The sequence below is a fragment of the Rousettus aegyptiacus genome, unplaced genomic scaffold (assembly GCF_014176215.1).
Source record: "Rousettus aegyptiacus isolate mRouAeg1 unplaced genomic scaffold, mRouAeg1.p scaffold_m13_p_14, whole genome shotgun sequence".
In the NCBI taxonomy this organism is placed as follows: domain Eukaryota; kingdom Metazoa; phylum Chordata; class Mammalia; order Chiroptera; family Pteropodidae; genus Rousettus; species Rousettus aegyptiacus.
The window spans coordinates 46,360,500-46,387,668 of record NW_023416289.1 but is presented as its reverse complement, the minus strand read 5'-3'; the positions used below and the strand labels follow the sequence as shown (position 1 = coordinate 46,387,668).

Below are 27,169 nucleotides of genomic sequence, written 5' to 3'. Positions count from 1 at the left end.
GCACCTAATAGTGGACCTGTTCCCCTACGACACCACAAAGCACCAGGTAACAAAAAGTGGGAACTTTATTCATTCTCTGCTGGTCCCATCCCTCAGAGCCCTCCCCTGGGAAGCCCGCGAGGTCAGAGGTCACCAGGCCTCGGGACCAGGGGGCCCAAAGCGTCGCAGAAGCTGCTCCTGGTCCTGCAGGTCCTTGCGCACCTTCTTGCGCATGTAGAAGATGGGGCAGTCCCGGCTGCGGGCGGGCGGGGTCGGGGTCAGGGTCAGGGCTGGCTGCCTGGGCTGCACCTGAGGCCCGCGCCCAGAACTTTGACCCTGGCCCGCTGCCCGGCCCCCCTCCCGGGGTGGCTGCTGTTTGCTCAGTGGGCATGCGGGGAGCCGATAACAGTAGGTACCCGCTGAAGCCTGGGGCCAGCGGCCGTAGATCACCTGTCACCTGGCGTGGGAACCCAGCCCGCCCACCTGTTCCCTGGGGAAAGCCCGGCCCCACCCCGCGGGAGGGGGTCAGGGCTGGGGGGCCATTCCCCAGCAGGCACTGGGCGCCCCGCCCTGTTCCACTCAGCAGCCCTGGCCCCCGACCCCCAGGGCCAGAAGGGGGGTGTTGGGGGAGGGCCGCCTGAGACCTGGTGCAGATGACGTCCTCATGCAAACTGCCCTGGCAGCGCTGGCACTGGGTCCAGAGGCGGGAGAAGCGCTCCTCCAGGGCACTCAGGTGGGACACCTGGGGACAGCAGGGTCAGCAGAGGTCCCCACGCCTGCCTCCCGGCCCGCCGCCCCCCACCTGCTTACCTCCTTCTGGTACAGCTCTGACTCCCGGGGCTGGCAGAACCTGCACACGGCGCCTGGGGGCCGGGGACCAGGTCAGCACAAGGGGGCTGGGGCGGAGGCCGGGCTAGCCACCCCAGCCCTGCCCCGTCCCCACCCGCTGCCCATCCCGGCTCCTGAAAGTCCCCGGACAAGAGAACAAGGGAGCGAGTGTGCGGGGAAATCTCCCTGGGGAACTCCTGGGGCGGGGGTCCAGGACCCCCCTGGGGAGCAACTGAAGAGGGGCCGCCCACCCGGGGGCTGGGGCCTATTCAGGCCGCAGGGGCGGTCTGCAGGGTGGATGCCAGGAACCCCAGTGATGGCGGAGGTTGGTGGGGAGTCGGAGGCCAGGACTCGGGACCCCACTCACCCTGGTGGCTGAGGACGGTGCGGCAGCCGATGCAGCAGCTATGGCGCTTGGCGAAGGCCAGGAGGCCGCCCACCTTGCCCGTGAGCACTGTCTTGCACCGCGTGTGCTCGCCCCCTGCAGGGGGAGGGAGAGGGTGGGTGTGGTTCAGCTACCCCAATAACCCCTCCCCTGGCCTCCCCCACCCACCCTGGGTGCCCCGCACGCAGCACGTACGCAGCAGCACGGCCTCAGCTCGGCCCTCGCCCAGGATGGGCTCAAAGATGCGCAGCAGCGGCTTGGCAAGCTGCTGCTCCAGGTAGTACTGCGTGTCGACCGGCAGGCTGTGCTCTAGCACGAACAGGGGATCCTGCGGGCACAGAGGGGTCACACCCAGGGGCTGGGGCGACGGGCACCCGGGCCACTGCCTGCAGTGCCCTCTGGTCACGAACGGGGGCTGGGGTACAGCAGCCGCAGGGCACGATGGGGGAGGGTGTGGATCCGAGGGAGCAAGACTAGAGAACGAGGACCAGGAGATGGCAGACTCCAGGTGTGCGGCGAGGCTGGGCCCACGGGTGTGAGGGAGGGGTTGGAGGGATGGGGGAGGCGGGGTGCCCTCCACAGGATGCGGCCGGCCTGGGAGGAGAGCACCACAGAGCCCACTCCTGGGGGCAGCTGTCAGGGCCCCTCGGGGCCCAAGAGGGAAACACCCTCCCCCTGGGCTCGGAAAGCAGAAGTGAGAGCGGGCGGGCCCAGCAGCCAGGTGGGCCTGACCTCAGACTTCATGTAGGCGGCCACGCCCTTGGCAGCCCCGACAATCACATAGGGGACGCGGTCACCCAGGCTGGGCGCACTCCCGGGGTCCCGCTTCCGCATCCTGCGGAGAGACCAGGGTGCAGGCAGGTGAGCCAACGGGCCCACCGGGGGCCCAGGAAGTGGCGGGCTCAACTGGCAGGAGGGGCCCTCGCCAGGCGGACCTCTCGGCCAGCTCCACATGGGCCTGCTTGCCAGCGTAGTCGGCGGCTGCGCGCGTCAGCTCCTTGGTGATGACCAGCTGGGAGATGTCGATGCGGTTACACAGCAGGTCCGAAATGACGTCCTGCACGTGGGCCACTGCCCCCTTGGGGTCTCTGTGAACCAGATGTGGGGGTGTCACCACTGGCTGCTGGGAGCCGGGCAGGCACCTCCATCACCCCACAGCTGGGGGACCAGGAGCGGCTCGGGGGCTGAGACCTGGGGTGGGGAGGGGATGCGGGATGGCAGAGGCTGGCCTCAGCCCACAGCTAACTCCACACTTTCCACCACTGTCCACTGAGGCGAGCTGCCTTGACACCTGTGTCCCCACGGGAGCGGGGTGGGGCTTCTGGGTCTGAGGGAGGGTCCGGGCCTGGCCTGACTGGACAGAGGGCCCCACACACCTATCGATGAGCAGACGGCGCAGAGAGGCAGTGACAAGGTTGGCCACCAGGGGGCAGTTGTCCCTGCGTACAGCCTCCAGGCCCTTGCAGTCCATGCGATCGTGGGCGTCGGGCCGGGAGGAAAAGAGCAGCCCCGCGTAGCGCTTCTTGCTGATCAGCAGGTAAGGGAAGTAGACCTGGGGTGGGGGCCGGCGCTGAGACCCCTGGACCTGGACGGCCTGGCCCCCAATCCTGAGACGTGCCCCCAGAAAAGGATAGACACGGTCCCCATGATGTGGGGCTGGGACAGTTGGGGAATGGACCCTGACACCCCAGGGCCTAAGCCCAGGAACATCTTCTGCATTCCAGGGATCCCCCATACCAGGGCCCCTAACTCTGAAACGGAGACTGGGATACACCTAGAGACGGGTCCTACACATGAGATCCAGATACTGGGGTGAAGCCCGGAGAGCCCCGCATCTGGGCCTGGGGCAGAGCTGAAGCAGATAGGGGATTCGAGGGGCACCCCCCAAAGAGGATTAAGGCTCAGGACCAGGGAAAGTAGTGACCCCCCAAACTGGGAGGCCGTGAAAGGAGCAGGGGCACTCCCCAGCTCAGCCACGGTTCGTGTCCTGGGGACAAAGTCTGCTGGCGCGTTGCCGAGCCGGCCTGCTGCACACTGGGCACCGGGGGCACTGGAAAATGGAGCCCCAGGCCAAGACTTGCCCGTCGGGGTCTTTGCTGCCCAAGGCGGCCCCCACACCCGACAGGTACTAGGAACCCCCAAACCAGGGATGCTCCAAGACCAACAGGGCTGTCGAAACATGGTCCCTGCACTGTGTGCAAAGGCCAGGCTGTGGAGGTTTCACAAACATGGCCCCAGACTCAGGAGAACCCAGAAACTGGGGCTGACGACTCCAATGAATGGGGTGCCCAGAGTGCCCTTCTCACAGCACCCTGAAATAGAGACCCTGGAAACATGAGGATCCCATGCAAATACATTCATAAGCTTTGCACCTTGGGAATGAGGGGCCCCCTGAAACTGGCAAGATGCACGCCTGCCCACGCCGAGCCCCGGCGGGCACTTACCTTCTCAAACTCGAGCCGGATGGGTGAGGGGAAGTGGCCGGACACCCAGTCCGCAGCCTCGCGCCCTAGAGCCATCGCCTCAGCCACAGAGGTGACACCAAACCGGCACATGACAGAATCAGTGTCGCCGTACACCACCTGGGGTGGTGGGTGGGGGTGTGAGACCAGGAGGCCCCTGCACCCACCTGCCAGGCGCAGCTCCAGGCCCGTCCCGGGCAGTGGGCAGGGTGGCCCCTGACCTTGGCATTGGCGCTGTAGCCACTCGCCATCGTATACTTGGACTCCACCAGCTGCTTCGTCTTCTCGATCATCTGGCGCCCGAAGCCAGTGACGCTCTGTGGGGGGAAACCAAGTGGGTAGGACCCAGGGGCGGTGTGCCCTGCAGGCTCGCAGTCCCACCTCAGCCCTTCCCGAAGGTGTGGACTGCGCTGAGCCCCTCTGTCCCCTTGGGCCTCAGGTTCCAAGTTTGCAAATCAGGCTATTAAGCCACTCCTCAACGGATGCAAAGAAGGGTCCCTGTCCCAGCACTCTGGACACGGGAGGAACTGACCACGTCAAATGAGAATGGCAAAGTCCAGAGCAAGGAGAGGCCATGGGCTGTTTCTCACCACGAAGCTGCCACGACATCTGGGGACATCCGAGACCACAGACGTTCACGTCCCCTCCCAGAAAGCCTGCAGCACCACCCTCTAGCCTCGGGCATCCAGAAATGACCCTACAGACTTCCAAATGCCCGTGGGGCTGGGGTCTGCTCCCCCAAAAACCAGTCCTTTTCAAGTGTCACTTAACAAGTAAGGAGAGCGAGGCTGGGTGAGATGGGTGAATCCCCTGAGAAGACCTGTCTTTTAACTGGAGCCTTTAGGCTACTTACAATTTTGGCAATTGCTGATTAGATCTGGGCTACACCCCCCTCACCCCCCACTACCTGCCTCCACTGTGCCCTGCCTGCTCTGTGCTTTTTTATTTTTCTAGAATAACTCAGTATTTTAAAATTACCCCACCCCCCTGCCCCCTAAGCTTGAGACAGAAATGACAGGCTAAGACACAGAGGCACCACAGGGACACAGGGAAGAGGCCCAGAGAGGACAGACCGGTCAGAGGCGTCAGCTGCATGAGGGAGCCCCTGGGGAGCAGAGACACACACCTCCCGCTGGCCTTGCTCAGGAGCTGGGCCCTGATGGCCAAACGTCAACTTCTTTCCCTTGAAGAGGCTGGGGGAGGCCCCCAGGGAGTATGAGGCCATTGAGTACGGGGAAGAGGGGCATCCAGCAAGGGGTTCACTTTGCCCAAAGGGAGGCTTGGCTCCTGGCTGGCCCCTGGGAGGGGACCTCTCTGCCCTGGGGACGTCCTGCCCGCCAAGTATGTTTTTCACCTGGGGCCACATGGTATCAGCCTGACCTCTACTGTGGCTGGAGACCAAGGTCAGCCACCTGGTAGTTGGCCAGCCCTATGTGACAGACCTCCAAAAAACTCTGGACACCGAGGCTCGGTGAGCTTCCCTGGTATGTGCTGTCACATGTCCCCGTCGGAAAGAACAGGCACAGGACGCACAGGTCCACGAGGACAGGCGAGGGAGTGGTGTCCATCTCTCTTGGACTGCGGCCCACGCCTCTGCCCCTGGCTGACTTAATCTCTTCCCTTTCACCATATTAAATTGTAACCACGAGTACAATGGCTTTTCTGAGTTCTGAGTCCTTCTAGCAAATCGCTAGGTCTGAAGATGGTCTAGATCAGCAGTCCCCAACCTTTGTGGCACCAGGGACCGGTGCTCCTACAAGACTCGACAGCCTGAGGATGAGGCGGAGCTGAGGCGCCGATGCTGGCGCTGGGGAGCGGCTGCAAACGCAGATGAGGCGTCGCTCGCTCACCCGCTGCTCCCCTCCTGCCGTGTGGCCCGGTTCCTGACAGGCCACAGACCGGTACCGGTACCGGTCTGCGGCCTGGGGGTTGGGGACCCCTGGACTAGGGGGCTCTCCTAGTCTGCAGGGGGTGCGTGTGTGCACGAGGCCCTGTCGCTGGCAGGTCTCCTAAGCCTTTCACTGAGGGGCACACAATGACGGGCTCGTGCCCCATGGCTGGAGGGAACCGAGTCTGGGCCGTGCCGGGACCCAGGCATGGAGAGGCTGGTCGGGAACAGCTTTCTGAGGCTCTGCTGGGCCCTGAGCTAGGGTGCTGCTCGCAGTGGACAAGACCACAGCCCCTTGTGACTGCCCTGTGGGCCCACTGGACAGGCCGAGGACACCGCTGCGGGGGAGGCAGCAGGCCACGGACCGGGCATACTGACTGGGGCCCTCACCCAGGGGCAGGAAGGGGACCCTCACGCCTGCTCTGCCGGGGACCGGGGACACACAGCAAACCAAGTGCTGGAGCTTGACTGCACCGCTGGGAGATGCCAGGTCCCGTCTGGCCCCGCACGGACTGGCCCTGTCCTCCTGTCTCCCATCAGGAGGAGGGACAGATCTGTCCTCCGCTCCCACCCTCGCGGGGACTAGGCTAGGTGAGGGGCTGGGGTACATGGCCGGGGACGTGGGGTCTGTCAGGGTGGCTGCACCGCAGGGCAGCATGAGTGAAACCACAGCTCCCCACCCCCCCACTCGTCTGCGGAGCCCTCAGAGACAACTGTCTGCCTCGGTGCCTCTACTGCTGCCACTGTCCGTGTCCCCGCACGAGGATGGGAACTCTTGTCCACAGGGAACAAGGCCGACGCACGGATGCTCGGTGATGGTGTACTGACAACTGACGAACCTGTCACTCCAGCGTCCCCTCTCTGAAAGGCAGCGACCTGGGCCCTGCCGGCTACTGTGGCCCCAGCTCTCTCAGAGGGGGTGTGTGGCGGGGACCAAGTGCTCACCTGTGAGATCTCCAGGCACGGCAGCTTGCCCACCTGGGCGCCGGTGAAGCCGTACACGGAGTTGGCGCTGATTTTCAGCGCCAGCTGCCGCCCATCCAGGACCTGCCTCCGCAGGGGGTCTGTCTCGCTGGCCAGCTCAGCCTTGGCCCTGGGGGGGGGGGGTGTCTCACTGTCATTCACACCCAGCTACAGGGAAGTGTGGCCTGGTGGCGCTGGGGTGATCCGCAGGGTGGGGGATCTGGGGGCCTCTGCTGGGCGGCAGGGCGGGCCCGGCCCTGGGGTGACCCGCAGGATGGGGGCTGGGGACACGGACATAGTCGGGCGGGGAGACGCGAGAGGTGGGAGATGGTGGGGCCCGGCCCTGGGGTGACCCATAGGACAAGGGCTCTGGAGGCCTCCGCTGGGCGGCAGGGCGGGCCCGCACCCACCTCTTGCGGGCGCTGAGCAGGTTCTCCAGGATCTGGGGCAGCAGCCCCTTCCGCACCGTCGTCTTCACGAACTCGTCCCCAGTGGGCGTCCTGATGAACTGGTCCTCCGTCAGGCTGCGCCAGAGGACGGCGGGGGTGACGCTGGGCCCCCCATCTCCCGCCTCTCGCATCTCCCTGCCCCACTATGTCTGGGTCCCCAGCCCCACCGGGCGTGAAGAGGGCCATACCCCAGTTTCTGAGCGGCCCCGGGCCGCAGGAGTGTGGTGTAGCACAGGTTGTGGGCCATCATGATGGACGGGTACAGTGAGGAAAAGTCCAAGGTGGCGATGGGGACGTCGTAGTACCTGGGGGGACCCAAGGAGTCAGGGCCCAAGTGCCCATGCCACCCCGCCAGGCCACCCCGCTGAGGGCCTCACCCTTTGAGCGGCTCAATGACTGTGGCTCCCGTGTAGTCCTCGCCACCCTCCGTCTTCACCACGGGCATCAGCAGCCCCTCACGCATGGTCTGGAGGACGTGGGGAGTGGAGGGTGGGCACAATCAGGGCTGCCCACCCCCAGGAAGGGGAGGAGGAGGGGGGCCACCCTGCGTTCTGCCCGCTGACCTGCCGCAACAGCTGGGACACGACCTTGACCTGCTGGCCACGGGCGAGCAGGTAGCTGAGGGGCACGCCCGTGACGCGCGCCATCTCCATGAAGTTCACCAGCACCATGAGTCGCTCCAGCAGCCGCAGCGGCAGGTACGCGTCCTTCAGGCAGTACACCGCCAGCCGGCGGCGCGTCTGCTCATTGCCGTTCTGGGAACCGGGCACAGCGCAGTGTCAGGAGGGCAGGGGCGGCACCAGGCCCAGGCGGGCGGGACCAGGAGCAGTGCGAGGGCTCGTGCGGATGAGATGGGGCAGGTGAGCTAAACCGAGGCCATGGTGCCAGAGGCCACCCACGCAGGCAGGAGCAGGAGCCACACCTGCAGGCCGAGCTTGGAGGTCGGGGGCAGGAGGTTCAGGCGAGGGACAGGAGGGCAGGGGAGTGGATGCAAGGCTGAGTGGAGGTCGGGCGGGGCACCTGCAGGTCGGTGATGATGCTGTGCTGTACATCCTCTTTCTGCTCGCCCAGGAAGTGGAAGCTCACGGCGTTGAGCGTGTAGGAGCGGAGCTTGTGCTCCCGCAGCAGAACCTGGGGTGGGCGAAGGGCAGGTGGGCTCTGGGCATCCAGAAGGTGGCCCCAGAAGACAGCACCCTGCCCACCTCACCTGCCTACCTGCAGCATGTCCATCTGCACCCGGCCCACCATGCTGACCACCTTGCTGTCCCGCCGGCCCGTCTGCTTCGACTGGAAGGACGAGTCTCGGATGGTAGAACGGAGGCCGGCCACGCGACCCAGGAAAGGGAACCCCTGCACCTGGGGACACAGCATGCGGCAGCTGCTGGGGGGATGGGTGGCCCTGGCCTGCAGCCCCAGCCTGCACCAGAGGAACAGAGACCAGACCACCCACAACTGCCCCTCTGACGAGGCTCTCTGCTGCCGGGCACGGGGCCGAGGGCGGGTGGCTCCGGTGCAAAGACCCTCTGGGGCTGGGTGGCCGTGGCTAGAGGGAAGGGACAGGAGGCTGGGCCGGCAGAGTCAGGAGTCAGACTGCTACGGGGAGGGGACAAGGATGGCACCCAGTGGCTGTAAGGCTGCACCCAGACAGGAAATGTAGGAGCAGACAGGATGCTGAACTTGGAGAGCTGGTGGGTGCACAGTGGAGTCTGTGTTGGAAACGGTGATGTGGGAGGGTCCAGCAGCCAGAGTGTGAATGGCTGGCTTAGAGTGACTTGCCCTGCTGCTGCTGGGGACCAGAAGTATGGCTTCCTTTTCTCATTACAAAATTGCCCAAACATATAGAAAAGGAGGAAATAATACAATATGCCCCCTGTTATGAGTTGAATTGTGGCCCCCTAAAAGATGCCAAATAACCCCCAAACCTCAGAATGAGGTTCTTGGGGTCTCTGCAGGTGATAGAGGCTGCAGGGTGGGCGTGGACCCACTATCGCTGTGTCCTTAGAACAAGGAGACTCTGAGCAGAGGCAGGCCCAGAGGAGGACATGGCAGGGACAAGGACCAGGGATGTCTGAGGCCACCAGAAGCTAGGAAAGGCCTCAAAAGGAACCAACCGTGGGAGACCTTGGTCTTAGGCTGACAGAGGGCATGGGGGGCACATCGTCACGGCAGCCCCAGGGAGCTGTCACCCCATACACCCCGTACACCCAGTAGAACAAGCACCAAAGTTTTAACATCTACTTCAAAGAACCCCTTTTTCCTATTTTTTTTTTTTTTATTTTTCCTGCCTACAGCACCTCATCTTCCTAGGTGGTCTCCTATCCAAGTACTAACCAGGCCCGACCTTGCTTAGCTTCCAAGACCAGATGGGATTGGGCGTGTTCAGGGTGCACGGCTGTAGCCTTTGCCTTTTTTTTTGTTGACGCATTTTACAGCCCAGAACCCCAGGCCCTGCATGCCTGCACACCTCACTGCGTCCCTCAGGGCACGAGCCTCTTCACCATGATGCCCTCCTCGCCTCTGCAAACACCACGTTCACTTTTTAGACTGAGCAGGATGGGACAGGGTAAAGTGAGGTTCTAGGGGTGCCTTTGGGGCCGCAGACTGCAGGCACACAGAGCCAGGCGGACCGCTGAGGGGACAGCGCCCCTGGGGAGTGGGTGGGGGAGGTGGGGATGGCAAGACAGCCTGCTCACCGCCTGCCCTACCTTGAGGATCTGGGACCGCGAGAGGAGGTACGGGAGGTCGAAGTTCTGGATGTTGTAGCCGGTGATGACGTCGGGGTCCATGGCACGGATGAAGTTTGACCAGGCCTGGAGCGGGGAGCACACAGGGTCACTCTGCCTGTCATCCTGGTCGCCCCTGCCTGGAATGTTCCAGAAGTCCCCCAGAGCAGCCTGAGAGCCCTCCCGCCGGTGACAGAAAGATTAGGCAGATGCTTCTGGAAATGACACAGAGCCTGGAAGGGACACACTGGGCCCTCAACGCAGAGGGACCTGACTGAGCCCGGGGACACAGGTCTGAGGATCTGGGGACCACGCTGGGGAGAGCTCAGAAACTGGTCCTGCACCGGGGGTGTGCAGACCGGGACGGGATGCTGAAGAGCACGGGGGCCACAGAAGGACAGCCACCTGCAGCAGCTCCTCCTCCCGCTCGTAGCTCTGCACCTGGGCACCCAGGATGGGGGCGCAGGGCCGCAGGGTGAGTGCCAGGCGCAAGAAGGGCTCCTGCTCGCCCCAGCGCAGCCCCAGGGAGCAGATCTGGATCACAGGGTCCTGCTCAGGCTCGGGGAAGATGCCTGCAGGGGGAGGGGCACACAGGGCACCTGGTGAAGCTCCAGAGTGGCGGCTGCCCCTGCTCCCCCAGCCTGTCCTCTGCCACAGACCCTGGCTCCCTCCCTTCCACGCTGCCTCCTCGCCCCAGGTGACCCTGCCCACCTGTCTGGAGCTGCCTGTCACACTATCACTGCTGTGTCCTACAGTGACCTGCCCACTTGTTCACTCTTACTCCTCTCACCCCTGCCCAGTGAGCCCAAGACATGCAAGGACCAGGGACCTCCGGGGCCGGATGCCCCCATGGGGATGTGTGGAGGGGGGGAGGGGGAGCCTGGGCCGGGACGGACCCTTGCGGCCGGCGCACTCAATGTCAAAGCTGAGCACACGCAGAGGTGCAATTCGCTGCCACGGCCCCTCTGGCGGGTGACTGACAACGTCTGACCACAGCACGTCCACCTCCAGCTGACAGAGAGTGGCCTGTGGGGACAAGAGGGTCAGCAGCTGCAGGGTCCCAGCCTCCCGCCCTGCACCCCTAGGGGTCGCGCACCTTCCCCTCCAGCCTCAGAGCGTATTTCCCAGCCGGGAGTTCCAGCCAGTTGCAGCCCACAATGTCCGCGTCCACCATGAACCTGGAGGGGGATGGTCAGTGAGCGGGGGCCGGCAGAGGCTGGGGCGGGGGTCAGAGATGCCAGACGGGGCCATACCGGATCTCGAAGTCCACGTTGGCCTCGTAGGGTGCAAAGCTTGGGGTGCCCAGGCCCGCCACGCGGACGCCCTGCTCCAGGAGGCGGCGGGCGGGGGCCACGAGGCGGGGCAGGGCCAGGGTGATGCGCAGGAATGGGGAGGGGCCGTGCCCGTGGTACCCGAACATGCCTGTGGCAGAGGAGGCTGGCATCGGCCTGGAGGGACCGCCACCTGCTCGGTCCCAGGGGGCACGGACCCCTACCCCCTCGGTCTCGGGGGGCACAGACCCCCACCCGCTTGGTCCCAGGGGGTTGGGACCCCCACCTGCTTGGTCCCGGGGGCAGAGACCCCTCCACCCCTCGGTCCAGGGGGCACTCACTCTCCCGGGAGCACAGCTCCACGGCCAGCACGGCCGGGCCCGTGAGCTCCTTCCCGCCACGATTGTCCCGGCTGATGGCCGCATTCAGCTCCTGTTGCAGGCCGCTCAGGTGCTCGGGCCCAAAGCCTGGGGTTACGGGGGTGCTGGTCAGAAGTGCAAGGGCCACAGGTGGCCAGGGAGAGGGATCTTCCAGGTCTGGGCCACTCACCAGGGGGCGCCGGCGTGTAGAAATAGGGTGCAAAGCCATGGATGTGGCAGCAGACAGAGACGCCCTCATCAGTGACCCCGAAGGCACGGAGAATGGGCACGGAGTGGTGGGACGGCGGGGGCGCCCCATCCAGGGGCCGCGCTAGGCCTGAGTGTCAGGGGGCGAGGCAGGCGTTGCCCATGAGCCCACAAATGCTGCCCACCCAGCCCTTCCCTTGGGGGAACACAGCCGCCCCGCCTCCTGTCGTGTGGGGTGCGTCCGCCCACCCGGCCTCTGCCTCATCTCCACGCCTCAGTCCCCACCCCACAGCTAGAGAGTCCCCAGCTGTTTTTGCAAAAAAAAAGAAAAGAAAAAGAAAGAAGAAGAAAAAAAAGAAATAAAAAATCTATTCTCTTAAGAAGTAAAACTGACTTGGAGAATGGAATGTCACGAGCTTCAATGCACGTAGAGGTTCACGTAACCACCAAAATCCGGACACGAGATTATTCTGTCACTAAACTGCTCCCTCCAGCTGCCCCTTTGCAATCATGCACCCTGCCACCCCAGCCCCTGGCACCTGCAACCTGATGCCCTCGCCAGCTTCTGCGATGCCCACCTGGGTGGAGGCTGTCCGTGGCGATGCCCTCCCCAAAACCAAGAGGGGCTGTCCTGGCCAGGCCTCCACCCTGAGAGCCCCGGTCCCTCCTGCCACTCACTGGGCCTGTCCCCCAAACTCACCCACATAGTGGTCGATCTCTAACTGCTGGAAGATGAGAGGCTCTGTCTGGGGGTTCAGGGGGGCCGGGGTGGGCCGACGCCAGCGGGCGTCCATGGCCGTCAAGAACTGCCCTGGGTGGGGGAGGGAAGTGGCGTCACGTGGACTCGTGGTCCTTCCTCGGATATAAGTAACCACCCTCCCAGCCAAGCCCATAGCCCCTCAGGTGGCATCCGACAGGTGGGGGTCGTGGTCTGGATGAGGCTGAAAACTTTGGAGAGTGCAGGGTCAGAGGTCAAGATCAGCAGAGAAGGTAAGCCATAAAGGTGGCATACTGGCATGGAGTCAAAGGTTACAAGGCGGCTCTGTGGCCCTGGGCTCAGAGGCACGATGGGTGGGAGCACAGGCTCCCCATGTTAGGCCTTACCGTCCGTGGCCCCCTCCAGGGCCGGCTGCAGCTCCTCCTCCTCCCGCTCCTGCAGCCTGTGCTCCGCCTCCATCTCCTCCATCAGCGCCAGCTCCTCCTCAAACTGGGATGGCCGGGGTGCATCCTCCTCGTCCCAGAGGCCCCCACGGGCCCGCTTCAGGGGTGCCCCGGGCCCAGGGCCCGCCCGCCGCTTGCCGTCCATCCTGCTGCATGAGTCAGGGCCAAGTGAGGACTCCCGTCTTCTCCACAGCCTCCCGTGCACCCGCCATGACTGTGAGCCTTTTAACGCCCCTGAGTGCCTGGGAAGGTAGCTCACCTGTAGGCGTGGGGTGCCGGCACATCCCAGATGCCTGACGACCAGTGGCTAATGCAATTACATCCTGCTCCCCGCCTCAGCCCGACGACCCTTCCCACATAGCGCTCAGGCCCTCCACGGCCTTCGTCCCGTTTACCTGCCCTGCTCTCCATCTCCCTATCAGAGACCTGGTCCTTTGCACATCCATCACTTCTTCCCCATAAACCTGTCCTAGGTGCCCTGCACCCCATCACCCCGGGCCTTCGTTTGAAAAGCAGCTGGGACCCACCTTCACCAGGCCAATCACTGTGCCAAAATGCAAATCCGACCCGGTCCCTCCCTGGCTCAAAATGCTTCAAGGCTTCCCATCGCACCTGAAAGCGAAGCGTGGGCAAAAGCCCTTCTTATTTTGAATGCACTCTCTTCACCCAGATTGCCCGAGCGAAAACACATCGCCACCTTCACTGTCACTGCCTCTACCCACCACGTGTGATGTGCAGACACCGCATTATGTGTTTTCCTGCACCGTTTGGAAGTTAACTGTGAAACTCTGAAGAACAAGGACACGCTCTTAAATAAGCACGGTCAACGATCAGAACACTTAACGCCGACTCATTAAAAACACGAAGAATCCAGTTTCTGATTTCTCCAATTGTCCCCAAGATACCCTTTATGGTAACCCCCTCTGAATCCAGGATTCGATGTGGCAAACAAAATAAAAACTAAACAAAGACTGTCCTTCATACGTGGGTACATGTTTTCTTAATTGGTCCTGTAAGGAGTTACTGGGGGTGCGTTTCGACAGGGTGTAGTGATGTAGAGGCACACGGCCTCTGGCAGACGAGACCAGTGACCTTGGCCGGTCAAGCCTGTGTGAGTCAGTGACCTCGCCGAGGTCCGGTAGGAGAACGTCCCAAGGAAGCATACTCAGGTACTCGGGGGTGGACAGCCAGCCACGGCGCATGCAGGACATTCTGATTCTGAAAATAAGTTTGGAAGTGCACGCGCAAACCATAAACACAGAATAAAATGTGAAAACAGGCGGATCTGGATGAAGGGTAGGCAGCTTCTTCTGTTCTTATTCTTTCAACTTTCCTGTAACTTCGGAATGATTAAAAAAGGAAAAGTAATTTTAAAATGGCATGTGTCTCCCAGCATCAGGCTGGGACAGGGGATTGTGGGGTCCTGGAACAGACCCCAGACCCAGCCGGGAGGGAGGACGCAGAGGGGACAGGTCAGCTGTCCCCTGTCCAGAGGACCCCCTGGATTCTGTAACTATCGCCCCACATCTGGTCTCTCCTCTGCCCTTTCTTGCGACAGACCCTTGCTGGGGCTCAGAGCCGCCACAGGCAGCCCAGCTCCAGACCACAATTCACGGAATACACTGCTGGAGGTGGTCAGAGCACTGGGACCCCGCACGGAACCAGAGTGACCATACAGGGTGTGACTTCCAGGATGGCCTCAAAAGGAAGCAGGGCCTCCAGCCCCTTCCCCTCCCCCCTTCTGAGTGCACGTACCCCAAATGTACCCCAAATGCGGGTGAGGCCATGAGTCTGCACGGGGGGTGGGGCAGTGGCTCCTTTTGGGGTGGGAAAAGATAAGCGAGGGGCGCGGCGGAAGCTTCTAGGCCGACAAGAACATGCTGTGCACTCAGGACTGTGCACTTCACTCCACGTAAAACAAATGTCGGTTAAGGCACCAAAGCGGGGAGGCTGTGGTCCCGCAACCAGGGGGTCACACCTCCGACATGTTGCACGTGATGAAAAGCCGCCCTTGCAAGGTGATTTCTGGCGGCGTTGTCTGCCGATCGCAAAAGGCTGGAAACCACCTTGATGCCCTCCCCGGGGGGACTGTTTAAATAAATCGCATTGATTCCGCTCCATGGAATAAAGGAATGAGGAAGGGCCCGATATATACATACTGACACGAACGGCTCTGGAAGATGTTAAGGTAGAGAGAGCAAGGTAGAGAGAGCGAGGTGGAGAACGCTGTATTTCGTGTTACCTTTTGCATGAAAAAACATGTATCTAACAACGTGGGGTCTAAGAAGCTGAGGGGCTCACAGGTGCCCAGAGGTGAAGCCAGACCGGCTCCGGCAGAGGGAGGCCTAGCGGGGCCAATGGGCTGTAGCCAGTGGAGAGAGGCAGAGGGAATGTGTCACCAGGAGCAAAATCTAGATTCCTTTGCTAGGTGTCCATTCTGGACACTGTCCTCAACACAGGTGGCCGAGGAAGCATCAGAAGGAAGGAGGCCCCCGTGTGTCCCCCCTCAGCGGTCCTGGCACACGCGGTGCCCTCTCCCCATCTCCACCTTTCATGGCAGATACCAGCTGGCACCTGCCGCAATCACGTGACGGTGAGTGCCCACTCTGGGCCAGGGATGGGCTGCTCTGTGACCTTCACTCCCTTGGCCAGTCTCACAGCTCCGGACACCATCTCTGTGTGGATCACACCTGCCTCTGCATCTCTGGCCCAGAGCTCTCCCTGGGCCACAGGCTGCCGGCTCCGGCTGCCTCTTGAGGCACCTCAAACACCAAAGCCAGGCTCCTGATCTCCTCCCAAACCTGCTCCTGCACCCCCATGGCCTCCCTCAAATCAGACAACGGTGGAGTCACTGCAACTTCTGTCCCCGACTCAGACCTCAGGCTCACTGCGCCTGCACATCCCACCTGCCTCCAACAGACCTGAGCTCCACGGCTGCCCAGCCCCCGCCCGGCTCCCAGCCCGGTCCCTCTTCTGCTTGGTGTTTACCTGGGTCCTGTCTCATGCTGCGATAAAGCAAAGTCTCTGTCCTGACCCACAAGACGTCCGTATGTCGCCTCCCACCCTCTCCCCACTGCTCACTCGGCTCTAGCCACTCACCTCCCCTCTGCTCCCTAAATATGCGCGGCCCAGTCCTGCCTCAAGACCTTTGCACAGGCTGTTCCTTCAGTCCTGCAAAACGTCCCTCCCCAGATGCCTCTATGGCTTCCTCTCTCCCCTCCTTCAGATCCTGCATCAAATGTCACCTGCTAGGCGAGGCCCGTCAAAGGCTGGGATCATCTATGCCTATGTTGGACTCCCTCGGTAGATGGGGACTCCTCGAAGGCAGGGTCTGACACCTCTCGGAGTCACCATCATGGCCCAGCAAGGGGCCCGGCCTCGAGAGGTGTTTGGTGGACGAATCCTCCTTCACCTCTGCAGCCTCAGACACTGAGCTCTGGCTTGCCACCTCCCGGCCGGTCCGCCACCCTGGGCTCCCACAGTGCCTTGTGCTACTCCCCGTGCTGCACATGTGTGCCCCGAGCCAGGACTGCTTCAAGCTGTGAGCGCCTCAAAAACAGGGTCAGGGCCTCATTCAGGTCAGAAGCCCCAGCACAGCGCCTGGAACACCGGCTACTTCGAGTCATATCAGTTTAGACTCCTCTTGTCACCAACCCTGTGAGTCTCCCCTGAGCCCCCAGCTTCCTCTCTCCGGGCCGAAGACTAGTGCTGCCTCTGCACAGCTCAGAGCACTGTGGACCCAGACTTCCCATCCTTCCCCAAGCAAACTGAAATACCGCTGAACCCCAGTGCCCAGCAAAGGGCCTGCCACAGAGCAGCTTATGGAATGACTGAACAGAGCAAAGAGCCTCACGGGAGGAGAGAGGGAGCAGCAAAGGGCCTGAGTGGGGAAGGAACCATTCAAAGGGACAGGAGAGAATGCAGGAAGGAAGAGGGATGAGGCAGCGACAGGTTCCAGGAGTGGGCAGGGCTATGAAGCTGGGGCGCTGCCCACTCACTCACTCCATCTAAGCTCTGTCCTCAGAGTGGCACCCCTAAACCTGCTCTCCATCAGCCCTCTCCACCCCAAACCTCAAACCCCAGCCATCCTGGGCTCCTCTTCCCCACTTCCTGGTGGCTCAAACCCCGAAGACAACCTGCACCTGATGGATTCTCTCCACCTAAGCCTCTTAATGGGTGTCCCCCCTTCCACTCTAGCTTGTTAAAATTCTGCCTTCACTCAGCAGGTGAGTTTCTCAAAACTCAGGGGGGTCATGTTGCCCTAATGCTCAAAACGACGCACGGCTCCATATCCAGACTAAGAGCCGAACCCCATACTAAGGCTTACGAAGCCCAATAGAATCTGGTTCCTCGCCACTGTCTCCCCACAACCTGTTCCCTCTGCTCCAGCTACAGACTCGTGGAGCTCCTTCCTACCCCAGGGCCTTTGCACTTGATGGTCCCTCTGCCCAGATTTTTCTTTACATGGCTGACTTCTCTATCAAATGTCACTTCCCCAGAGAGGTGATCCTGATCCCCCCAACCACAGCGGCATGCTACACTGGACTTCACTTGGGAAAACGTTATCACTGCTTGAAAACACTGCTATACCGTTATTACTTGCTTCTTGTCCACTAGCTGTCTTCCTCTGAGGCAGGGGCCTTCTGTGACTCATTCGAGCTGTAGTCCCTGCTTCTAGTACAGTGCCAGGAACAGAGCACTTAGCATTCAGTGAATAAGGGATGACACCACGCCCCACGTGCCCCATTCAGTCCCCCAATGCCTCCTGGATGCGTCTCCCTCCAAGGTGCGTCTCCGATCCCGTCTCGGTACCGGTACCCCAGAGCTTCCGTCCCCTGCATGCCAAGGAACCACCTCCACCGCCGCTCGGGTCATCTTCCCGCGCACCCCCGCCTGGGCCCACCGGCCGCTGCCTCTCCCCCGCGACTCCCCCGCACCCCCCGAGCCGAGGGGTTCCCCGCCGCCGCCACGCCCCGCGAGTCCCACGACAACCCTCTGGCGCCTGGCTCCTCCGAGCCAAACTCTGCCAGGCCAAGTCCCCCGCAATGCCCCGTCTCCCTTTACTCACTCGCTTCAAACAGCGTTTCCCGCCACAGCCTACGCCGCCGTGACCCCTGACTCCGGCGCGCGCAGGTCCAGAGCCGCCGCGCGCCGGGCCGGGCCACGCCCCTCCCGCCCAAGTTAGGGTTGGCCTCGCCCACCACAGCCTGGCCACGCCCCTCATTCCAACAGGGGGTGCGGCCTCGACCCCTTGCGGACGATTTCCCGACAAACCCCGCCCCCTGCTGACGTAAGTGACCAAATCCACGCCCTCTCCTGGCGGCCTGCGCTCGCCCCAGGCCTGGGGACCCCCGCGCCTCCGTCCTGCGCCCGCCTCCCACCCCAGGCCACTCGGAGAGGACCAGCTAAACACTGGCACCGTTCCTCCGGCGGCCTGATGACTGCCGTCCCTACTGAGGCGGGGCGATGCGCGCTCAAGTCCCAGGCTCACGGCCTGTCTCATCTGTTAACTAGACTCAGCATGGGCGAGGGCACGCCTGTGGGGCGCCAAGCACACTGCTTGGAATGGGAGTATTGTTTTTGACCACTCTTTCTGCCGTCCCTTCTCCTATCCTAAAAAAACAAACTTTTCAGTACCCAGCCCATCCCTCCAAGCAACACCCCATTATTCACCCTGGACCAGAACTGTCCATCCAGCTCACCTCAGTGTCCCCTAAGGGCCTGACAAATGGGAAGGAGGAATTAAGAGAACTCCAGGGCCTTTCACATTCCAGACCCAGCACGTGCCCTTCCTGAACTTGGGGGTCCAGGACCCTGATTCTCACGGTTTAGGACATAACCCCTGTTAAAGTGCCCACCCTCCACTGCCAGCCCTGATTGGTAGCTGCCTCTCAGGAGGGACTTTTGTTCATGGCTTCCAGTGCTTAAAAGTGTGTTTGGCAAGTAGAAAGTGCTCCAAACACACTTGTGCGATGCCTGACGTCTGCGTCCTCAGGATGGCCACAAATGCCCCGCCCGCAAGCGGCTTCAGCCAAGTGTTTATTGACTGAGCAAAGCCCCAGTCCCCTCATCCACTTAAACTCTCCTTGCCTTTCATGTGCAGGCTCCACCTCGCCTCATACAGGGAGGTGACCTGAGGCCATCAGGGGCGTCTCCTGGACCGTCACAGCACCTGGTCAAACCACTCTGGGCCTCCCCGCCAGCCAGTGACGAGGACCCTGGCAGCCCATCCCTTGTCCATCTCAGACTCACTCTGGCTCAGGGCAGATTTCTATTCATATTTTATTTTCCTATTTTTGTCCTTTTTTTAAAGTTTTTATTAAATAAAAGGAGCAGAGGGAGGGAGGAGCCTATGGTCTCTCAGGCTGTGGGGAGAGCCATGGGCTGACCCCTCCCCCTGTTCAAGGTGCACTGCGCAGAGGGCTTCAGTGTAAGCTGGGTGGGGAGGGCAGCTGAGAGTGCTCGGGGAGGTCAGAGGTTGGGACCTATGACCCACCCACACCTCCCAGGAAGACTTGGTGGGCAGGGAGGAAGCCTCCTGGACCCCGATTGGGTCGTATCCTGAGGGCTGAGGGCTGGCAGGGCCAGGGCTGTGCTCCAGCCACAGGGTGGGATCCCAGGCCCAGCCCCTTCCTGCCCCAGGAGGAAGAAGGGGTGTCAGTGTCCGTGTGTTGGAGGGTGGGGCCCCTCACTCGTGGACGTCCCAGATCTCAGACAGCAGAGGTGGCAGCTTCTTGTCCTGGAGCCGCAGGGCGAACACCTGCTCCGAGTGCACTGAGCTCAGCGTGCGCAGGCTCACCAGCTTCATCAGCATTCGAGGGAAGCGCAGCCGGTCCTGCGGGTACCGGAGGCAGGTGGGCGCTAGCCAGGCCGGGCCTGGGAGGCACTGGGCAGCCGACCTGGACCACAGGGGCGCCTCCGTCCCCGAGCCAAGCCAGGAGAGCCACTATAGGAAGCAGATGGCCAAAGCATGGGGATCCCCCACCCATGCCTGGGCCAGAGGCCTGAAGACAAGGTGTGCTGGGGGGACGTGGGTCAGAGCTCAGACAGGTACCGGGGTAGGGGGGCTGGGGCGAGAGGGTCAGTCATAGCCAGGTTCAGACGAGGAAGCAGGACCCATCCCCGTGTGGGTCTGCAAGGCTGCTCCCCCCACCCCTCACCCCGCCCTGGCCCAGGATGGCGCCTGCTCAGCCTGGGGCTGGGCTCCGCTACCTGGGGCCTCTTGATGCGTGTGTAGGACAGCAGCGCCTCCACGTAGGGTTGCTGCAGCGCCTCCACACGGCTGGGCTCCTGCACGTTGGGCCGGTCAGCCGAGAAGATGTTGATGGCGATAAGGAGGGCGTACTCGGCGTCGTCCAGACCCAGCCGCCGCATGGCCCGTGAGAACTCGAAGATAGGGTTGATGAACTCCACCTGCAAGCCTGTGGGGGTGAGGTCGTGTGATGTGTTCGCCCGCCTGAGCCAGGCCCAGGCCCTGACGCTGCCTGCTGTCAGCGAGGTGAGAGCAGCAGCTGTCACAGTGCTCACCACTTCTGTTTGCCTGTTCCCGCTGCCTGTGACAGTGGGTAGCACAAGGCATGCTATAAAACTTGCCCGAGGAAGGGAATGACGATGGGAACGGGCATTTATTCAGCATTTTCTAGTATCCTCATCCCCAGCGTCACTTCCTCCTGGTTTCCTGGGACCTCGCCCCAGGATAAGGAAAGACTGCTAAGCACAGGTCACATGGTGTCACCCCCTGCAGGGGCTTCTACTGCTCTCAAGGTAAAGCCCAAATTCATTCCCAAGTGTGACTCTGTCATTCATTCATTCATCAAACTTTCACTGGGAAAAAACAAGAAACAAAAAGAAAAAAACTTAATTCGGCACCTACTATGTGTGAGGCCCTGAGTAGGGCTGTTTACAAGACAAAATCCACGCTCTATGACACATTTGGGAGTGGAGGGAACAGGTAAGAGACAATGTTGTAAGTAACCTATCCAGCCTCTGAGATAGTGGTGAATTCTGTAGATCAAGGTAACGCACAGAAGGATAACAGGGACCATTGACAATCACATCAGCATCTTACACAAGATCGTCACAGGAGGGTAACACAGGAGAAAGGCCTCGCTGTAGGGTGATTTTTGAGCAAGGGCCCGAAGAAGGGGAGGGAACACGTTATGAGGATGTGCGTGTTCCGGGTAGGGTACTACCATCTGTTCTGGCCAGGCCTCAGGGGCTTTCTGAGCCATGAGACAGTGTTAAAACTGGAAAGGAACCCGGCAAGCCAGGGTGAGCCAGTCACTCTAGTTGTGGGAAGCGGGCCCAGCAAACACAAGGGTTCTGAGGAGGGAGCACACTCACTGGCTCCAAGTGAGAGGGAGGAGGCCAACGTGGCTGGAAGAGGGTAATGCAGGGGCGAGGGCAGGCAATGGGGCAGAGAGGGAAGGGACGGAGCCAGTCCCGCAGGGCCCGTGGTACGCCACCCTCCCAGGGGGACGGGCGCCGTGGAGGGTTCTGAGCAGATGACTGTGACCTGGCCTGGGGGTTCACTGGACCCTTCTGACCACTGTGTGAACAGACTTTGGGGCAGGGGTGGAGGTGGGAGCCCAGTGAGGATCCCCTGCAATATCTTCAGGAGACAACTGAGGCCTATGCTGTGGCAGGGGCAGAGGATGGAGGGAAGTGGTAAGACCCCAACCTTTTCTCCAGCCTTACTCTGTGCTCTAGCTGCTGTGTAGTTACCTAAAATCATCCAGCTATTCTCCACCTCAGGGCCTTTGCACAAGCAGTTCCCTGGTGGGCAATGCTACTCGCATCTCCCTTTTCCTAGGTGAAGCCTCTTCCCAGAACCAAATATCTCTAGGCCCAGAAAGCCACTGAGGCTCATCTGTACTACCTCCAGAAGGCTTGGTCACACCTCAGCTGAGATTCTTGGAGCGCAGAGATTAAGGACGGCTCATACAGTTGGATAGGTTGTGCATTTCACAGCAGACTGATGAGACCCAGCCTCCCTTGGGTGCATTCAGGGTGTGAGAGGAGAGAGTGTCTTAATTCCCACCAGGATGCCTGACAGACGAGCAGAGACACTACCCCCGTCCCATCCTGCACTGTGCCCCACTGCGCTCAGCAACACGCTTCTAACTCGCTGTGAGGCTAATTCAACTCTCGCCCTCCTCTGGAGGTGAAGAAATGGAGGCCTAGGCAGGGACGAGGCAACTGTGGTAGCCGAGGTCTCCTAGGCAACAGCACCCCCCCCCCCCGGCCCCGGACCCGCATGGCCGTACCCGCACGGTGGAAGTCGTCCTTGCTGTAGGTGAAGTCCTTCAGGAAAGTGATGCACTCCGTCTCGTGGTTATAACGTCGGGCCGTCTCCAGCAGCATGATCTGAAGGCAGCAGGGAGGAATGGGCCAGGAGAAAGGCTCGAGGAGTCCAGGACCCTTTAGCCGTGAGTCTCCCCTCTCCTGGCCTGAATGGCGGGCCTGACCACACCAGGATTTTCCGTCACCCGTCCCCGTTTGCAGCCACACCAGCCTACAGTCAGCACACTGGACACGCCAAGCTCTCTCGCTTCTCGGGACTCGGCACGCCCAGCGCCCTCCACTCAGGACAGCCTCCCCAGCTGGTCACAAGGTCCAGGAGCAGGGTTTTCTGTCTGTTCTGTTCACTGCCATGTGCACAACACTTGGAGTGGAACCTGGCACACACTCGGCACTCAATCCTTATTCGTCACCATTGTTTCGGTTCAAATGCCAACTTCTCTGAATAAGCTTTTGGGCACGTTCTCTAAAGTGTGCTCCTCCAGCCCAATCCTCAGTTATTCTAGCCTCACCCTGTTTCCTTTCCTCTCCTTGGCCTGTGGGAGACTCTAATTATTCTGTTTAGCATCCCAACACGCCCCTGTAGAACATTATCCCCATGAGAGCAAGGATTGGAGGCGTCTCGCTCATCCTAATGCTCCCAGCATCCATCCTAGGGCTCACGTCTGGGGTTCCTTGCAGGCAGAAGGAAAGGGCCTAGCAGAGGATGGGCAGGCTGGCCATTACCTCAATGGTGGAGGCCTTCAGGAGTGCGATCTGGTCCTCGCGGCCCAGCTCCAGGAAGCCAGGCACTTGCTTGGCAAAGTCCACAATCTCCTGGACCGAGATGATGGCCAGCTCCGTGAAGTGGGCGAAACGCTGCTGGCGGGCATCGCGGGACTGGGGGTCTGCACCCAGGGGCCAAGGCTGGGATGGGGTGGGGGTGGGGTTACTATCAGGACTCCGTGGTAAGCCCAGGCCACGAGGGCACTGAGGCAAAGCCTAGAAGACCCTCCCCTCCATGGCCCTGCCCTCCGCGCCCCCTCGCTCCCCCACCATGCCAGGCCCGTCATTGCTCCGGGTCGCAGGAGGGGCAGTACCGTGACTTTGGGCTGGTCAGAGAAGGAGCGTTTGTTGCACTGTAACTGGGCCGTCACCAACTGATGGATCATCCGTTCCTGCGCGTCTGTTAACCGGATACCCTCGCCGTCCCCAGAGCCCTGGCCACCCCCGTCGGACCCTCCGGGGGAGGCCCTGGGCCCAGAGGCTGAGCTGCTGCCGACTGCTGGCCCCACGGGTGGTGACTGCTGCTGCTGCTGCTGCTGCTGCTGCTGCTGCTGCTTCCGAATCTTCTTCTTCCGGATCTGTTCTTCAGAGAGGACGCCTGCTGGGGACACACGGCCTTAGCAGAGGCCCCAGGGACGGGCAGGGGCTGGGCTGGCGATGCTCCCTCCCCGGCACTCACACTGCTCCCTCATCCCGGCCTCCTTGCACTTGCGCAGCCGGCACTGCTGGCACTTGCGCCGCATGAAGGCGTCCATCTGGCAGGTGCCTCCGCCGCGGCAGGCGTAGCGCCCTGCCCCACCCCGCACCACGCTGCGCCGGAAGAAGCCCTTGCAGCCTTCGCAGCTGAGCACGTTGTAGTGGAAGCCGGAGGCCTTGTCCCCACATACGCGGCACAACTCGTGGCCCAGCATCTTGGGTGCCGGGCCCTTCTTTCGCTTGCGCTCTGGCTCCTCTGCTGGGTCTGGGGTGACTAGGGTGGGTGAAGAGAAGCCATGAGACACAGAGCCACAGAGAGAAACGGCAGCCAGAGAGACAGGCCCGCAACAGCGAATGCAAAGGGCCAGCGTACTGAAGGTGACTGAGGAAGATGATGATTCACAGGAAAACATGTGTGCTGTCAGTGAACCCCAGAGAGGAACAGAAGAAAAAAAATCAACAAGAAACTGGAGCTTCCTATTCCCATTTCTGATCTCTCTCCCCTCCTGGGTCCCGCCCCCAACCCTATACCAGCTCCCAGCCCCTGTCTCTGGGCCCCAGCTCACCCACGCTGCAGGCTGAGCCAGCCCCATCGGTGCCTGGGACATCAGGGTCCGGACCCCCAGGCCACGGCTCAGGACGCTCCTCCTTTACCACGGGTTTAGAAGAGGGGGCGCTGGGCTGAGGGGAAACATTTCCTGGGAGAGGGAGGCACAGTGAGTTTCTCCTGACAACTGTGTGATGGGGCAGTGAGCTGAGGAGGGGTGCATTGCTCACCGGGCAAGGGGGTATCCTGGGAACTCGTGGTGGGGGTGGACATGGTGGGGTCACGGAGCAGTCTGCAAAATACAGGGGTGACTGAGCCTAGTGGGGCCAGGCAGGTTCAAGTTAGCTCAGCCATAGATCTTGAGGGGAGCACCTCTCCTCCATCTCTTCCAGACTCCTCAACTCTCCTAGAACGTGGTCAGTCCCTAACCTTTCTTACTGCACACAGACCTCCACCCCCAGCCCCCGCCAGTCTACAAACCCCGGCCTCCAATTCTTCTAAAACTTTTTTTCCCAATTCTAACAAGACTCGCCCCCTTCTGCTCAGGACAGGCCCCAAGCCCCACCCTCCTCCAGGCCCCGCCCCTCCTTAAGGCTCTGCCTGCTCCAGGTCCCGCCCACCTGTTCTTCCCAGATACTGCTTCTTCAGCTTCAATCCTGCTCCGCCCTCACTCCCTCTTTCCCACTAAGTTTCACCCCACCTACTCTTACTCCATCCCACTCTGCCAAAGCAGCAAACCTGCCTCTCGTTCTGACCCCACCTCCTCCTGTTATGCTCCGCCCCCAACTTTTCCACCGAGGTCCCGCACAATCCCTTCCAGGTTCCACTCTCACTCCCCCCGATACTGAGCCTCCCCAGCACTTTGCCCGGCTCCCTCCGTACCACCCCCCGCAGGTCCCGCCCTATCTCCTCCCATTAAGCCCCGCCTCCTCTCCTCCCATTAGGCTCCGCCCCCCGCACCTCGCTCCAGGTCCCGCCCCGCTCCGAACACCAGTGGGGGGCGGGGCTCATGGCTGCGCGCGAGGGTCTCGTGGGCGGTCTCTCGCGGGGTCTCCCACTCCTGTTGCCCTGGAAACAACCGGGGGCGACGCGAGCTATGGAGGGGAGGAGGAGGGGGGAGAGACGAGGCTGAGCGGAGCAGCGCAGAGAACTACGGGAAGCCCCGACCCGGGCCTTCGCCCGCGTCTCCCCACACTCGGGTGCACCTGCCACCGTCCCCTTGCTCCGCTCCTCGTCTTCCTCCTCTGTATCCCCTGGCACGGCGCCGCCTCTCGGGTCCCCTCAAAAGTAACTTCGCCACTTCTTCCGGCAACCCCGCTGTGCGTCACTTCCGGAAAGAGGCGGGGAGCTGGGGTGACGGACTTCCGGTCCTCCTAGGACTAACCATATCGGCTGCCCCGCACGGAAGTCCTGTGCTCACCGGAAGTTTCCTCTCCCGGGTCGCTCCGCTTGGGGCCGGCAGAAGAGTTCCGCACTCTTTCCGTCGGACGTGGGCAGTCCCGCACCCTCTTCACACGCGCCCTGCGTTCCTCTGGGCTCCCGACAGAAAGTTTACTTGACATAAACCTCCCCAACTATAGTTTCTTTCGTACAGGGCTGATTTAAATCACGTTTGTCTTTTGTGGGTTGTCATAAATTTTCTGACTTTCGAAGTGCGCTGCTTGTTAGTTTAATCAAGCTGAACTACAAACTTAGACCCAGAACAAAATTATCTTTTAAATAACTTATGATAGAATTTTTTTAAAGCGCATCCTCCTACTGAAAAGACTCAACTAATAGCGTTTAAAGAAAACTCAATACTTAAACAGATAGAAATCGAAAATCGTTCCAAACTCCTTCCCCACCCCCATGATAATCAGACTTATGTTGACTATATTGAGTATATGTCCATTTTTTTTAAAAAAAGGAATATACGATTCCTGCTTTCCGTAGTTGTTTTGTACATTCTAGTTTGGCCTTGAAGCTATGGACATTTCCATCTGAAGACTTTACTGATAATACAAGTGGGTATGGTGGGCAACTGGGGGATGGCTGAACCGGTCTCTGCCACTTTTTGGCTGTGTAATGTTGAGCCAAGCCATTTACCCTCCCTGTGCTTCAGTTTCCTCATCCGTAAATTGAGAACAACAGTTCACCGGCTAAAATAAGGAGACCAGTGTGTCTGAACTTTGTATATTCTTGCAGATGTTGAAGTTATTTTTAACTTTTCACTATTAGAATAGTTCGAAAGGCTTAAATAAACTAACGATGAATTGCAACAGTTTAGGGGCAAGTCACATCGCTCTCAGTCTCAGTTGACCTTCTCAGAAAATGGGGAAAATTATTTGTATTTCTTTTAAAGGGTGTAAAGAGTCAGGAGGGGCAGTGCCTGGCATATCTAAGCGTCCAGCCAGTGGCAGTTTTGTTATCTAAACCTAATTGCAGATGAACCGATCCAAAAAATCCTGGGTTTTTGTAGCGGCTTTATTGAGATACAATTTACATAACCATACAATTCGCCCATTTAAAGTGTACAATTTGATGTTTTCTGTATATTCATGGAGTTCTTGCAACCGTCACTACAATCAATTTATAACACTTTTGTCACAACCCAAAAAGAAGGCCCATACCACTAACAGTCACCCCCGATTACCCCATCCCCCGAGCCTTAGGCAACCATTAATCTCTTTTCTATCTCTATGGATTTGCCTATTCTGGACATTTCGTGTAAATTGAATCTTAGAGTATATGTCCTTCATTGTCTGGCTTCTCGCATTTAGCATAATGTTTTTAAGATTCGTCTATGTTGTAGTATGTAAGCACTTTTTTCTGTTGTGGCTGAATACTATTCTGTTGTTGGGACAGAGCACATTTATCTCTTCATTCATCCGTTGATGGACATTTAGAGTGTTTCTATTCCTGCCTACAGTACTGTAGTGAACATTCAAATACAAGTTTTTATGTGGACATATGTTTCTATTTCTTTTGGGTATTACTGAGGAGCGGAATTGCTGGGTCATATGGTCACTCTATGTTTAACCTTTTGAGGAAATGGACTGCAGGCACCATTTTATATTCCCACCAGCAATATGCAAGGATTTCCACTTCTCCACATCCTTGCTGACACATGTTATTATCTAACGTTTTTATTATGGCTATTCTAGTGCATGTGAAGTGATATTTATTGTAGTTTTAATTTGCACTTCC

The 27,169-nt window shown here is 60.3% G+C and overlaps 2 protein-coding genes and 1 pseudogene across 3 annotated transcripts; all 3 read right to left on the bottom strand.

The window, feature by feature from the left end:
* Nucleotides 1-129: 129 nt before the first annotated feature.
* On the bottom strand, nucleotides 130-13,161 carry POLD1 (DNA polymerase delta 1, catalytic subunit). Its single transcript, XM_016125525.2, has 27 exons — nucleotides 12,935-13,161; nucleotides 12,619-12,824; nucleotides 12,215-12,325; nucleotides 11,498-11,644; nucleotides 11,290-11,415; nucleotides 10,931-11,099; nucleotides 10,774-10,855; nucleotides 10,574-10,703; nucleotides 10,083-10,249; nucleotides 9,660-9,764; nucleotides 8,170-8,310; nucleotides 7,975-8,085; nucleotides 7,518-7,709; nucleotides 7,332-7,420; nucleotides 7,143-7,259; nucleotides 6,916-7,029; nucleotides 6,488-6,635; nucleotides 3,876-3,971; nucleotides 3,637-3,774; nucleotides 2,569-2,744; nucleotides 2,128-2,280; nucleotides 1,925-2,027; nucleotides 1,388-1,520; nucleotides 1,175-1,288; nucleotides 790-842; nucleotides 624-721; nucleotides 130-235 (listed from the first exon to the last, which is right to left on the bottom strand). The coding sequence occupies exons 1-27, from the start codon at nucleotides 13,084-13,086 to the stop codon at nucleotides 130-132; spliced, it is 3,477 nt and encodes a 1,158-aa protein (XP_015981011.2). The 5' UTR covers nucleotides 13,087-13,161.
* Nucleotides 9,237-9,354, bottom strand: LOC118611820 (annotated as a pseudogene).
* Nucleotides 13,162-18,943: 5,782 nt separating the features above from the next.
* NR1H2 (nuclear receptor subfamily 1 group H member 2) lies at nucleotides 18,944-25,319 on the bottom strand. Of its 2 annotated transcripts, XM_016125670.2 has the most exons (10): nucleotides 25,189-25,319; nucleotides 24,944-25,077; nucleotides 24,214-24,275; nucleotides 24,003-24,134; nucleotides 23,420-23,710; nucleotides 23,055-23,338; nucleotides 22,702-22,881; nucleotides 21,942-22,041; nucleotides 19,888-20,096; nucleotides 18,944-19,510 (listed from the first exon to the last, which is right to left on the bottom strand). In XM_016125670.2, the coding sequence occupies exons 3-10, from the start codon at nucleotides 24,254-24,256 to the stop codon at nucleotides 19,364-19,366; spliced, it is 1,386 nt and encodes a 461-aa protein (XP_015981156.2). In that variant the 5' UTR covers nucleotides 24,257-24,275; nucleotides 24,944-25,077; nucleotides 25,189-25,319; the 3' UTR covers nucleotides 18,944-19,363. The 2 variants fall into 2 exon arrangements, with proteins under 2 accessions (XP_015981156.2, XP_015981157.2); XM_016125671.2 differs by lacking the exon at nucleotides 25,189-25,319 and having other exon boundaries at nucleotides 24,944-25,115.
* Between the last annotated feature and the right edge of the window lie 1,850 nt (nucleotides 25,320-27,169).

Coding starts and splice junctions, on each gene's coding strand:
- POLD1 (XM_016125525.2), bottom strand. CDS start 13,086: ATGGAGAGCAGGGCAGGTAAACGGGACGAAGGCCGTGGAGGGCCTGAG. Junction 10,250..10,573: donor TGAGTGCGCCGGCCGCAAGG/GTCCGTCCCGGC, acceptor CTCCCCCTGCAG/GCATCTTCCCCGAGCCTGAG. Junction 2,281..2,568: donor CGCCGTCTGCTCATCGATAG/GTGTGTGGGGCC, acceptor TCTGGTTCACAG/AGACCCCAAGGGGGCAGTGG.
- NR1H2 (XM_016125670.2), bottom strand. CDS start 24,256: ATGTCCACCCCCACCACGAGTTCCCAGGATACCCCCTTGCCCG. Junction 22,042..22,701: donor TGAAGGCCTCCACCATTGAG/GTAATGGCCAGC, acceptor TGCTGCCTTCAG/ATCATGCTGCTGGAGACGGC. Junction 20,097..21,941: donor GGACGACTTCCACCGTGCGG/GTACGGCCATGC, acceptor TCACCCCCACAG/GCTTGCAGGTGGAGTTCATC.